Here is a 12,246-nt window from a genome sequence, read left to right on the forward strand (position 1 = left end):
AGTAGCTTCCAAGTGAGTCTCTGCCACATAAACGAGCACTCGAGCACTGATCCGATGCAAGCAACAATAGAGATGAACAAGAGTTAGCAGACCTAAAGTCAACACCGATCCTAACTTCAACAAAGGCAGTTCAAAACGGCATCTATTCAAGACCACACCAAACGATCCAGATCCTCAATCGCAGCAGACAAACAAACACCGATTCACCAATAAATATATATATATATATATATATATATATATATATATATATAGAGAGAGAGAGAGAGAGAGAGAGAGAGAGAGAGAGAGAGGGAGAGGAGTGTTACTTCTCCTGCTTGGCGAGGGCGGAGGAGGTGGAGAGGAGGCCAGAGAGGTGAGGAGAGTGAGGGGCGGTGGAAGGGATGGCAAGTAGGCCTTGTACTGGCCGCTGCCGGATGACGTCATAATCGCCGCCTATGGAGAGCGCCTCGGGACCGCCGAAACGATCGGTCAAAATGCCGGCATCCGAAGCTTGCGAAACAAATGAAACTGAAAATGCAGGAATTTGGGCAGACTGAACCATTTAAGGGAGTCATTTGCCCCTGAACATGCATCATTATGGAGCATCAATTCTAGACCTAGAACCTAGAACATACCATGTTAAAACCGGTCCCCGGTGTTTTGAAACCTACCTTATTTTTATGGTTCGATTCCAAGATCTATTGGAGAACAAATTTTTGCTTTGTTTCTCTTTCTAGTTTCATTTTTTCCAGTAAAATAATATGAGTATTAATGATGTGATTCAAAGTAAAAGATGAATAATAAAATTCGCTATCGGCCAAAAGCAACAACCCCTAAGATGAAAAGTGAAGGGGTGCTGCCCTATTGCTAAATCACGACTATTGCAGTTAGATTTTAGGGGAAAAACACATTAGGGTTTGGCTTTTTAAATCACGAAACGGTTGAGAAAACCTCCTTCAGTAAATTTTTATATTGACAAAACTGTCCTTAGTCAAATTGAATGTGGTAAATACATTATTGTACTTTATTTGTAGTGAGACATACGAGAAAAAAAAATTTATATTGACCTTAGTTGAATGTTCAAACTCAAGGTAAAAATATCACCTATCTATTTATGAAGGGATTGAATCATGTTATCTAAATTAGGTGAAATAACACTTATGAAACTTCAACCACACCTTTGAATAAAGACTCATATGCGAGTATCAACAAGCAATCTATTAACTTCAAACTCAGTATTCTATCTGTTCAAATTCAAAAGACTAATTTTGTTTTTGAAGAATATTCAGACACGGGGAAATATTCAGATCCAAAAGTGTTCTTGTTTGAAGACCCATGTTTGACATATGCTATATGTGGCTCAAAAATCCATTTCAAGGAAGTTGTGATCTTAGATTTGGAAGATGGTTCTATAATGGATCATAAAACATCTCAAGTTGGAAATAACCTTTAGTAACAAGCCGATTTCCGTAAATTAAGAACTCTACTTATAAAATCCAAAAATTTGATTGTATGGGCGACCTAATCATCGGGCTCATACTCTATTCACTCAACGGTTGCTAAATCTTCTAGATACAATATTTATGCCAATTCTAACCGTACCATATAGGACGGTTGACTTTCACGTCAATGATTTCCAATTAAAATTGGTTGGATGAATTCAATTGACGAAACGTGTAAAGATTCATGACTCAATTGACACAATTAGATGGTTTGTGATTAAATTGACAAAACCGCAATAAGTTTAAGACTTTTCGGACAAATTTTCCCATTTCAACAAATATTGTTAAAGTTTACAAAATGAGAAGAATTTTTATACACCACACAAGCGGTACAGAGAGAGTAGTTCAGCTAAAAACGTCCCTCTCCCTCTCCCTCTCCCTCTCCCTAGCTCTCTATTTTCTCGTCTTCGAGCTCGAAATAAATTATTGAACATTATTTTAAACTTTTAATACAAATTTAGCAAATAAATCTACCTAACTTTATAAACTTTTCTCACATGTGCAATCAATACCAGTACAAAAATTCTAGTTGATTATCATGTTTAGGGATAATGATACAAATAGTCTTTGAACTTTGATTAATGTGCAATGTGATCCCTTGACCTTTTAATTCAAGGACCACATTATATATTAGGTTAAAATTTAGGGATCATATAGGTCCAATTAAAAATTCAGGGACCACATTGTATATTATATCAAAATATAAGGGTCATTTATATCATTTTTCTTCATATTTATGGAATTGGAATAGTTTTTAGTTGATTTATTCAAATTCTTCGGACAATTACTTCAACGTCCCTCCAAATTTCTGTAGGTCATTCACCCGTTGACCAAAAGCTTTTGTTCTTTCCCCTCGCAGGACAAACCCGCAGTTTCCTTGAATTTTCTTCTTGTTCCGACCTTTCCATATCGAAATGCAAGACAGTACTGGAGTTTAGTATTTGGGTCGCCCTCTGCTGCAACTTCGGGCCTGTTCACATCCCACCATAAGAACGAGATTTGCTTGCTGACTACTTGGGCGACACCCATCTACACCCCTCTTGCTCTGTTCATGGCGTCGATGGCGGTTCGTCTGAGAAAGCTCGCTCCTTTTGGTGCTCCAAGTTCGGTCCCCCTCCTCCTTTCGAAGACGAAGCACGAGGAAAAATTGAATCTTTTTTCTGCGTTCGCTATGGGAAACATTCAGAGTTTGTCCACATGTTCAGTTGATGCAAGTTCCAGGTTTGTCTCATTCAAGTGTCATGCGGCTCATTTGTTCGACGAAATGTGGCTCTGAGTAGAGTTATAATTGAGAAGAAGATCAAGTCCTAGCAGTTGCGCTTCAAGCTCTAATGCCATGTTAGCTAATGTTTGACATTGATTCTATGAAATTTAGAAGTTTTAGTTGGTAGATAATGACCTGAGGACAATTGACGACCGGCGGTTCATTCTAAGCAAAAGCATGAAGCGCGCCAACAATGCATGAAATAGGTGTCAATGGGCATTGTAAAAATGAGGAACAGGATGTGAAAGGAGAATGGGAAAATTGAAATTTTCTACTTAGGATCTTCTTGTTTATGTTACTCACAAGTTTCAGCTAAAAACGTTGTAGCATGTATTTTATATATTGCCACTTCTTTAAGCGTGGTTTTCATTCTTGTAGTGTGTCTGATACTAAGTGCACATTAGCATTTGATGTGGAATAGGAAGTATATTGGCAGATGTAGGACTAGCACAGTCTCTTTCGAGTGTTATAAGACACTGAACCTACTTTTGCAATCCCCTAAATGAAAGATTAGAGGTGGTGATGGACCAAGTTACCGGGAATTTCAGAGATGGCCAAACGGAGGTGGAACTTTCCATGAGTCTGCTTGCATTGATCCAACTGCACTCATTGAAGTGGGTGCTGTTGTACATCCAAAAGCAGTGCTGGGTGCACATGTACATGTCGGATCAGGAACAGTTATTGGACCCGCTGTTACAGTTGGCCAGTCAACGAATATTGGGTAGCGTTTACTTCCTTCTCTATTTTGGATTGCTGCTTGGGTGTATGTTGCATCTGTCTGGATTCAAGTACTTTCTCATTCGTACGACTGTATGTATTTCTGTTCATACTTGGCTTGGCTGGACCTTTAGGTTGAGGTTGGTATGTTGTCTGGCTGCTGTGTATTGCGATGGATCCCTATGCTTCCCTCTACATAATGGTTAGGTGTGCTTTTTGAGGTGGCTCTTTGCAATTAGGTAGTTGAACTTGTTTAACTTGTGTTTGTCCCTGTACATTTCATGCACATTGTGCAAGCAAGCATATAAGAACGGGCTTATATTATTTCGCACTACCACAACTTGCAGTCTTGTTTCTCTATTTCCAATTCTGTTTAGCTGTTCTATTTGTAACATTTAAGTTCTTGTACAAAAATATCTTTAAGTTGTTTGTCTCTTGATTTCCAAGAGAAATTAGAATGTGAATCAGCCTTTTCCTTCCATAGGGTTGGAATGGCCTAATTTTTAGCAAAACAATGTGCTCAATGTCAAAGGTAAGTAATTCTAGCTCTATCATACTTGACCTATATCCATGCATAGGCTCAAAACATTCATTATACATGTCAACTATGTTGAAGAAATGTTGTTTGAACTATTTATACAATGTATAATAGTATCCTTCCCAGTTAAACTGTGAAGAATCAATTGGCATTACTTAGTAATCACATCTTCAACAGGTACAATGTTTCACTGGGTAATTGCACTGTTGGTGGATCATGCATAATCCACAATGGAGTATGTGTCGGTCAAGATGGTAAGGCAGGACAATTTATCTCATTTATTAGCTTTTCTCATCAGTATTTTGAGTGCTTTCGATTCTCATTTAAATGGCTGTGTGATTTTTGCTTAAATTTCCATTGGTAGTGTCTCGGCCTATTGTATTATAAAACGAATGTGCTATTTTGACATAATCCACGATGGTGTTTGCGTTGGTGATTGTTACATGCTTGCTTTGTGATGGGATGATAGCGTACCTTTTGCATTGGCTTGTATGGATGCTGCTATTGCTAAACGAACATCTGTTGGTAAACTTGCTGCCAGCTGCTATGTGGTATTATAAACATTTTTCTAAGATATCCTTTGTTTGTTCTCATAAATAAGGTCTTGCATCTAAGAATTTCAACCGAAGTTTCTTCTAACCAAGACACAAACTTGCTCTTCTTGACATAAGGGTTACTGGTTGTCATTTTTTTTTTTCCTTCCCTGAATTTTGGTGTCATTTTGTTTACAGGATTTGGATTTCTTGTGGATGAGTCTGGAAACATGTTGAAGAAGCCTCAAGTTGGTCTTGCGTTTTAGTTTGTGAAGAGTCTGATTAATTCTTGTTTCTTGCCTGCAATCTATTTTAGTCTTGTCCAGCCATGGTTGTTTGGTCCAATCTAGGTTTTCGCATAGCTGTTCAGTGAGCAAACTGGAGGACCAAGGCCCAATTCCTGTTTGGAATCTTGGGATTGTTCCAGCCGGTTCATCGAGCACAACATGTGATCTGTTTTTCTTCTCCTTTCCCTTTGACAGATGCTGATTGCTAGGATAGGGGATCATGTGGAGATTGGTGCAAATACGTGTATTGATAGAGGCAGGTGTGTTGCACTCCAAATGAACTATTGAGATATCACGATTCCAAGGAAATCCTTTTTGTGAGATTAAGATTAAAGACTGATCGTGCGAACTATATACATGTGCAGTTGGAGAGATACGGTCATTGGGGATTGGTCAAAGATAGATAATTTAGTTCAGGTAGGTTTTTTGCTGACTACAATCTTTCCATAAAACTGCTTGATTTATGATATGAACTTTTTGTGGCTTTTCAGATTGGCCACAATGCAGTTATTGGGAAAAGTTGCATACTCTGTGGTCAAGTTGGAATTGCCGGTTCAGCAACGTATGTTGTTTTCACTGAGAAGTTTTATAATCTTGGAACTTGTGAATGACCTTTCTGCATTTTTCTCCAGTCACAACTCATTTAAGTTTATATTTTGATTAGTTTTTCTGTTTTGGAGAAGCTGAGTTGTTAATTTGCACAACCATACTTATGATTTTTGACTTCTTCCTCGTTTCAGTTTAGGAGATTATGTGACTCTAGGTGGAAGGGCAGCTGTTCGGGATCATGTGTCTATTACATCAAAGGTATCCATTTGTTCTTGTTAGAATTGTCTGGTGATGTACAGTTGCTAAATGAGTTCAATATGATAATTTGTACATTGTAATGATCTAAGCTGGTGCTTTTGCTTTTGAGCTTTCTTATGGCAGAAAAATCGCTATCACATTAATGTGATTCAATCCTATGATGTTCATTGAACACCATATCCTTTAGTATTTCAATCATTGCAAACTTCATTAGTCATGTCATGGCCCATGTTTAACAATAGGTTGCAACTGGTTGGTTAAACTTGTTTGACCAAGAACTATGCTTAGCTTCTGTTAACCCCCTCAAATTGCCTTACCATTCTCATTGGTTCAAAACTTAAAAGGACAGAGATTAGTTGGAGTTGAAATTGGATTGTGGATGACATGCATTTACATGTAGAAGCACTCATAGGTTCTACGTTATTGCCATTGAGTTGCTTATTATGCAACTTTTGCTGGGGTTGATTTGCAGTAAACTTTAACATCCCATTTGGAATCACTGCACTAGTTTCTTGTAGCAACTTAATCAAGAAAACATAGTTGCCTGTGCATGTGTAAAGAGTCTTAGCCACAAGCAAGCACCATTTGAAAATGCAGGTGCGTCTAGCTGCAAACAGCTGTGTCATCAGGGACATAAAAGAGCCAGGGGATTATGGCGGCTTCCCGGCTGTAAGGACCCTATCATCTGATAATGCTTTTGGAGTTTTCATCTTACTGATGTTGCACTGAGTATTACCAGGATCAAGAGCTTGGTGGTGGTGTCAGCTGACCAATATTCAATTTGATGTATCGGCTGTTTTTGCAGGTGCCAATAGGTATCTGGAGAAGACAAGTTGTTTCCCGTGGTTGGTCTTGAAGGAGAGGTGTTCCATGAAGTTGCTAATGATATAAGATTCCAGTCGTTTTAACATCGTCCTCCTGATGTGGAAATATCATGTGAAGGCGGGTCTGCTCTGTCCCACCACCAGCCCAAAAAGGAAGACGTTCCTGGAGCATTGTTTATCATATTGTCTTGTTAGGAACATATTCTTTCTTTTGTGGCGAAATTGGTCAGGTATGAAACTTCCTGATTGTAGGTCCGCATGTCCCGCTAGTTGCTTTAGTACTGAATCAAGTTTTCAAGCTTTAGTGGCCAATGCTTATTTTCATTGGTTGGTTCTTGCACAGAAAAGTCTCCACTAATATCATCCTGATAGTCTTGAATAGAATTTGAAGTGGCCTGTGACCCCACAAGTAGACATGCATGCCGTCTAGAGACTTGGCCCTTTCAGTACCCTCTTTTTCTTTTCTTTTCTTTTTTAGGCATTTACAAGTTCATCTAATAGTCTTTCAGTGGAGCATACCATTTTAAAAGCATCAGACCTCTCTAAATTAGAAATGCTACTTGACTTATCAGTTGATTGTTTTCTTCTCCTCTTCCTCCATAAAGGAAGAGGAGTAGAGAAAACTGGTTCAAAAGAATGGTGAAAGTAAAGGTTTGGAGCCTTTTAAATTGCTATTTTTGTTGGGAAACTGATGTGAAGCGTAGACATTTAACGATTCTCGAGTACCGAAGACAAGTGAGACTTTGAGCTCTTAATTGTGGTGCGTCTCCTTGAAGGCATGGTCCCAAGGAATCCCAAAAAGTGAGACTTTGAGCTCGTGTGTGACCCTGATTAGGATGCTCTGAGAGGTTGTGATTGAGTGATGTATCGGCTTTATTGACTTTATTGCACAATAATGCTATACTATTCCTGCAATATGCCACAAAAGTCGATTCCTTTGTGCTGGGGAGGGGACCCTTTTCTGTCTTCATGTATAGACTCTGTTCAAGTGGCCTTTTTTTTTCCCCTGGACCTGGCAAAGAGGATAACCTTTTCTGTCTTCATGCTATACTATTCCTGCAATATGCCGTTCCTTTTTCTTTCTTTCATCTGAGGATAGTGAAAGCTTTAATTTTTGCTATGCGCTTTATACTTTTCTCCAGACCCTTTATCCTGATCAATTAATCGTCCAACCAAGAACATGTCTGGCTTCTAGAGGCTATCAATTATGTGGACATGGTGTGTAGGAACACCTTAATCTTGAACACAAGGACTCTTGCCGTACTATCTCTGTTTCTAGTCAGCGAATTTCGAAATCATGAACTAAAATCTATTTCCAGAGTATCGACTATGCTAATGTGCAACAAAGAAGAAATGAATCAGATGCCATGATAGGCTGTACCATTTTGAGTGAACGACTTGAAAATTTTTCTAATTATATACAACATTTGAAGCATGAAAAACTGAAATTTCTGTAAAAACACGAGTCTCGTCACAATGTGCCATGTCATAAAGCCTAAATGTTAATCACATTCTAATTGCCAAGCTCTTCCAAGCAAATGGTATTGCTCTTACCTGTTTGCCCTTCTGTTATTCTCATACTAGAAATAATAAGCCAGAGTCCTGGCAAGAAGATACATCAATTCTCTTACAACAGTAAAGTGTACCTACCGGATTTGTCTGGTAAAATCTAAACAATGAGTTAATCTAAATGGTAGCCACAAAATCTCGGCTACCGTGGATCTGAATCAGCGCAACCACTATCAGCAGCAGACCACGGTGACATTATCTTGCTATTAGATTGGTCCAGTTTGTTGGTAGATTGATCTGAGTTCAGCACACAAGGTGGCTGTATGTACTTCTTAACAGGAAAGAAGAATGAAGGTTTTTGAGGCACTGGGATGCTAATAGACTCGCTGTTTAACATGAGAATAACCAAATCCATGGTAGGTCGGTCTTCTGTGTCGTCTTGCACACAGAGCAAGCCAATGTGCATGCATTTGATCACTTCGTTCACGGAGTAAGCTTTACTTAAAGCTGGGTCCACTGCTTCTGACGGAGTTCGGTTGCTCCAGTGCTTCCAAACCTAAAAGATTAGTTAGTATTAGTAATTTTTATTCGGATTGCCGTTGTGCTACTATCAACAGTGATGTTAGCCAAAACAAGAAGTGCTGTATTAAGATACTCACATAGCCTAGCAGGCCGTCATCGCAGTCCAATGCGAAGAATTGGCTGTTCTTTTTGCCGGTTATAATCTCTAGCATTAACACGCCGTAGCTGAAGACATCGGATTTTACTGAGAAGTGTCCAAACATCAGATACTCAGGAGACATGTAGCCACTGCATTGAGCACAATACGTTAACGCAGAGGATAACCTAGAAATTTTCACTATGGATATAAAATGCTTGAACAAAATGAGGACAAATGCCCCAAGTTCAATGCTAATGGCGCACTCTTCTCTTTTCAACAGCAAGTCGGATTAGCAGGTGTTGAGCTTACTATGTTCCCACGATTCTATTTGTGCTTGCTTGAGTCTGATCAGTACCGAAGATTCGGGCCAAACCAAAATCTGAGATTTTTGGGTTCATGTCAGCATCTAGCAGAATGTTGCTGGCTTTGAGATCACGATGGATAATTCGAAGCCGAGAATCTTCATGAAGATATAGTAGTCCGCGTGCCACCCCTACCATGACCTTGTAACGTGTTGACCAATCCAGTTGTCCACTGAGCATGGGATCTGTACATCAGTCGAAATAATCTGTAAGTTGCATCAACTCGTATTTCCATAATGCTCATGCCCAGATCATCACATGTAGTTGCTTTCATCAAATTTTGATCAGATGTTCTCATTATGACGTAATTCATTGCCTTCCATATCTATTTTAATGTATAAAGAAACGATGGAGAACTCCTAAGCAGAACAAGAACAGGATGTTTGTTTGCATTTCGTCGTCCTGCTACCACTAATATGATGGTGTGTTAACTTGGTGAAAAGGAGATAAAGAGTGGCAAACCAAATAACAAGCAATCGAGGCTCCCGTTGGGCACGTATTCATAGACTAGTATTGTTTCATCTCTTTCCATGGAGAATCCCAATAGCCTCACTAGGTTTCTGTGTTGAAGCTTGGCTACTAATTCGACCTCGGTCTTGAATTCTTCGACTCCCTGTCCGGAGCTCCTAGATAGCCTCTTTGCTGCAATTTCTTGACCACCGGGTAGTGTACCCTGAAAACATAAGACATAAAAACTCGAAAGTTGCTCGTAACGGACGCTTCCTATTGCTTCTTCATTGTATAAGAATTAGGCATCGGCTTCTTGATAAGTCAAAAGCTGAATGATCTGATTGAACATCTTAATTACCTTGTAAACTGGACCAAATCCGCCTTCCCCTAACTTCTTGTCATTCGAGAACTTGTTTGTGGCGGCTTCTATCGTTCGCAGATCAAATTGCAGGGAATGGAGTTCAGAAATTTGCCTCCTAACTGGCAGTAAAATAGTTCAGATATCTTTAGAATCTAGTGAAACAGAATCAATAAACTTGTATGCATGCCATAGCATTATTCGGTCAAGTTACCAATCGGATCTTCTTCTGTACGACTTCCGCTCTCCCTTCTTAAAGCTCTTCTTCCTCGTAGTAAATGCCAGACTATCATGCAAAAAAGTAGCGTCGATCCTACGGCTCCAGCGAGGATTGCAGCCGATATTTTCAACAGGAAGTGCACTTTCCCTGCATTTGTTGGCGGAGTTAATAGTTTCAATTACATACATGAAAGTATGGCTCCTTCTCGTGATGGAAGCTTCATGTTCGAGCACATAGACGAGACAAGAGATTCCCCAACTCCATTCAAATGCTGTAGCAATTGAGCAATCTAACTGCAAAGATTTTAACAGTGGTAGAATTGAAAAGAAAAGAACTCTTTTGCTGGCTGAAAATCTCTTAATAACTCCTCGAAGAGCAATGACACAGCTTAAGCGGACAACATAAACTCAGTTGTAATCTTAGATGTAGTAACAAGTATGATGATGAACTTTTGAAAAATCCAATATGAAGGTCTACCGTACCTTTTGAGCTGCTCCGGTAAAACGGGTAAATCTCGAACCTGACAAAGCAACTTGGAAGCAACACTCGGCCCCCGATTTTCCCCTTTTGGAGGGTTAAGAGGCTCGATAAGGCGTTGCGAAGGCACTCTGAACAATTGTTATTGGAAATATAAGGCACACATTGTGCGAATGTGTACAACGTTTTCTCCTGGCTTAACTTGGCGTCGCAATGGCCATACATCCTAGGAGGATGCCGAGCAACCTCTCTAGCCGCGTGATCCATCGTCTTGTTCAGAAGCTTCATGAATTCATCTGGCTGTTCTATATTCTCTTCATTGTATCCATCCAACAGAGGTGCCAGCTCCATCTTCCTGGTGAAATTGGAGTCGGAGAAGCGCAACATGCACTGATCGTACCACAAGAAGGAGACTTTCGTCATCCGGCATATCCGGGTTATCGCAAGTCTCGCGTTCTTGACGCATTCTGCGCACTCTTTCTTTGAGACATCGCCTTTGCACATAAAGCTGCCGTAGACGGCCTCGCTCGAGCTGGCTTCCCTCGAAGTGAAGTTGAACCCGTCAACAGCGTCGGCACCCGCTTCTCTAACGAGATCATCGAGAACACGATCGAGGTTGGTGTGGTAGGTGCTATGGGAAGAGAAGGTGGTTGAGTTTGAGCAGTGATGTTTGCTCATGGTGAGGGTGGATTCAGCAGCTTTGATGGTGAAAAAACTGAGGATGAAAGGAAGCAGAAAACGTGCCATCGGCATCCTTTTGCTCTCTCTCTTTTCCATTCAATTGCGAGGCCACAACAGAGATGTTTGAAGATGGTAAAGGACTACGAGTCTACGTGACTCTGTACATCATCCACCTTCAATCGCGGATTCTCAAAAAGTAAAAAAAAAAAAAAATATGGGAAGTTTGTCCCGCTTGAGCCATTGCTAACTGTGTTTGTGGAGAACTATGTAACACATGGGTTTTGTCTTTTGCCTATTTCTTTCCTAAGAGCTTGATTTCTTGAATGACATGATGGGGGTGACACCGGTCCTGTTCCAACTCGGGAATGATACTGAACGAGATCGAACCGGCCGATTCTAGGCAATTCTTAGCTTCAAAAATTCGAAACCGGCAACAATCGATCCGATTTCCAGTGCTAGGTGTGGAACCAAACCTCCTAGACTGACCGGACCAGACCGATATGTCAATTATAATTTGTTTTCTCTTAAAGTAAAAGATGATTGGAGGCAGTAGCCTCTCAATTAGCCGAACCATTTCTTCCCAAGGCCAGTAGCTAAATAATATCCCATATATCATTGTGTGAATCCACATAATGGTATTTTTCTCCCAACTTTACTTCCTTTCCGGCCAACCAAGGGAACCAATAGAAAAGTTGACTCTCAAAAGTTCGAAGACATTTGATCCTTTGTCAGACGAAAATGGCTTGTGAAATGAGATTTGTCTTTGGCTCAGCTGAAGCACATGGTGCTCAGCTCAGACCCTTGCTCAAATTTGCATAGAGAGTTGAGACACACCAACAGTGCAGGAATATCTGCCGGTTCTTGGACCCACCTAAGAACCGTCCCGGAACGATTGGTCCCGTTCTAGGATCAGATGGCCAGATTTCCGGTTCCACAAACTAGGAACCAACCCTACCCAGCCCAGTTCTAAGTTCGAAGGTAGGAGTCAACGCACCTTGAAACCGATCATCTCTGATACCATGCTTGTTGTAAAAGATCAATGATGCTTTTACTCGGGGAGAAACTAGGGGGTCC

General features: G+C 40.2%; 2 protein-coding genes across 4 annotated transcripts; one reads left to right on the forward strand and one right to left on the reverse strand.

The window, feature by feature from the left end:
* Positions 1–2,295: 2,295 nt before the first annotated feature.
* LOC115730944 (probable UDP-3-O-acylglucosamine N-acyltransferase 2, mitochondrial) lies at positions 2,296–6,780 on the forward strand. Of its 3 annotated transcripts, XM_030661560.2 has the most exons (10): positions 2,296–2,705; positions 3,263–3,469; positions 4,181–4,257; positions 4,735–4,784; positions 5,019–5,083; positions 5,189–5,240; positions 5,315–5,385; positions 5,564–5,630; positions 6,228–6,299; positions 6,436–6,780. In XM_030661560.2, the coding sequence occupies exons 1-10, from the start codon at positions 2,536–2,538 to the stop codon at positions 6,484–6,486; spliced, it is 882 nt and encodes a 293-aa protein (XP_030517420.1). In that variant the 5' UTR covers positions 2,296–2,535; the 3' UTR covers positions 6,487–6,780. The 3 variants fall into 3 exon arrangements, with proteins under 3 accessions (XP_030517420.1, XP_030517421.1, XP_030517422.1); XM_030661561.2 differs by lacking the exon at positions 4,181–4,257 and having other exon boundaries at positions 3,258–3,469; XM_030661562.2 differs by lacking the exon at positions 4,181–4,257 and having other exon boundaries at positions 3,297–3,469.
* A 1,062-nt stretch (positions 6,781–7,842) lies between these two features.
* Positions 7,843–11,368, reverse strand: LOC115733411 (cysteine-rich receptor-like protein kinase 5). Its single transcript, XM_048285737.1, has 7 exons — positions 10,497–11,368; positions 10,009–10,161; positions 9,795–9,916; positions 9,449–9,659; positions 8,934–9,171; positions 8,623–8,773; positions 7,843–8,519 (listed from the first exon to the last, which is right to left on the reverse strand). Exons 1-7 carry the CDS (start codon positions 11,266–11,268, stop codon positions 8,166–8,168), a joined length of 2,001 nt encoding a protein of 666 aa, XP_048141694.1. The 5' UTR covers positions 11,269–11,368; the 3' UTR covers positions 7,843–8,165.
* Positions 11,369–12,246: the final 878 nt, after the last annotated feature.

Source organism: Rhodamnia argentea, chromosome 9 (assembly GCF_020921035.1).
Source record: "Rhodamnia argentea isolate NSW1041297 chromosome 9, ASM2092103v1, whole genome shotgun sequence".
Lineage (NCBI taxonomy): Eukaryota > Viridiplantae > Streptophyta > Magnoliopsida > Myrtales > Myrtaceae > Rhodamnia > Rhodamnia argentea.

What these genes read in the sequence shown, in the direction of transcription:
- LOC115730944 (XM_030661560.2), top strand. Translation starts at nt 2,536, where the DNA reads ATGGCGTCGATGGCGGTTCGTCTGAGAAAGCTCGCTCCTTTTGGTGCT. An exon ending in TCAGTTGATGCAAGTTCCAG is followed by an intron (nt 2,706 to 3,262) that starts GTTTGTCTCATT and finishes ATGAAAGATTAG; the next exon opens with AGGTGGTGATGGACCAAGTT. An exon ending in GGCCAGTCAACGAATATTGG is followed by an intron (nt 3,470 to 4,180) that starts GTAGCGTTTACT and finishes CATCTTCAACAG; the next exon opens with GTACAATGTTTCACTGGGTA.
- LOC115733411 (XM_048285737.1), bottom strand. Translation starts at nt 11,268, where the DNA reads ATGGAAAAGAGAGAGAGCAAAAGGATGCCGATGGCACGTTTTCTGCTT. An exon ending in GATTTGGTCCAGTTTACAAG is followed by an intron (nt 9,660 to 9,794) that starts GTAATTAAGATG and finishes TTATGTTTTCAG; the next exon opens with GGTACACTACCCGGTGGTCA. An exon ending in ATGACGGCCTGCTAGGCTAT is followed by an intron (nt 8,520 to 8,622) that starts GTGAGTATCTTA and finishes CTAATCTTTTAG; the next exon opens with GTTTGGAAGCACTGGAGCAA.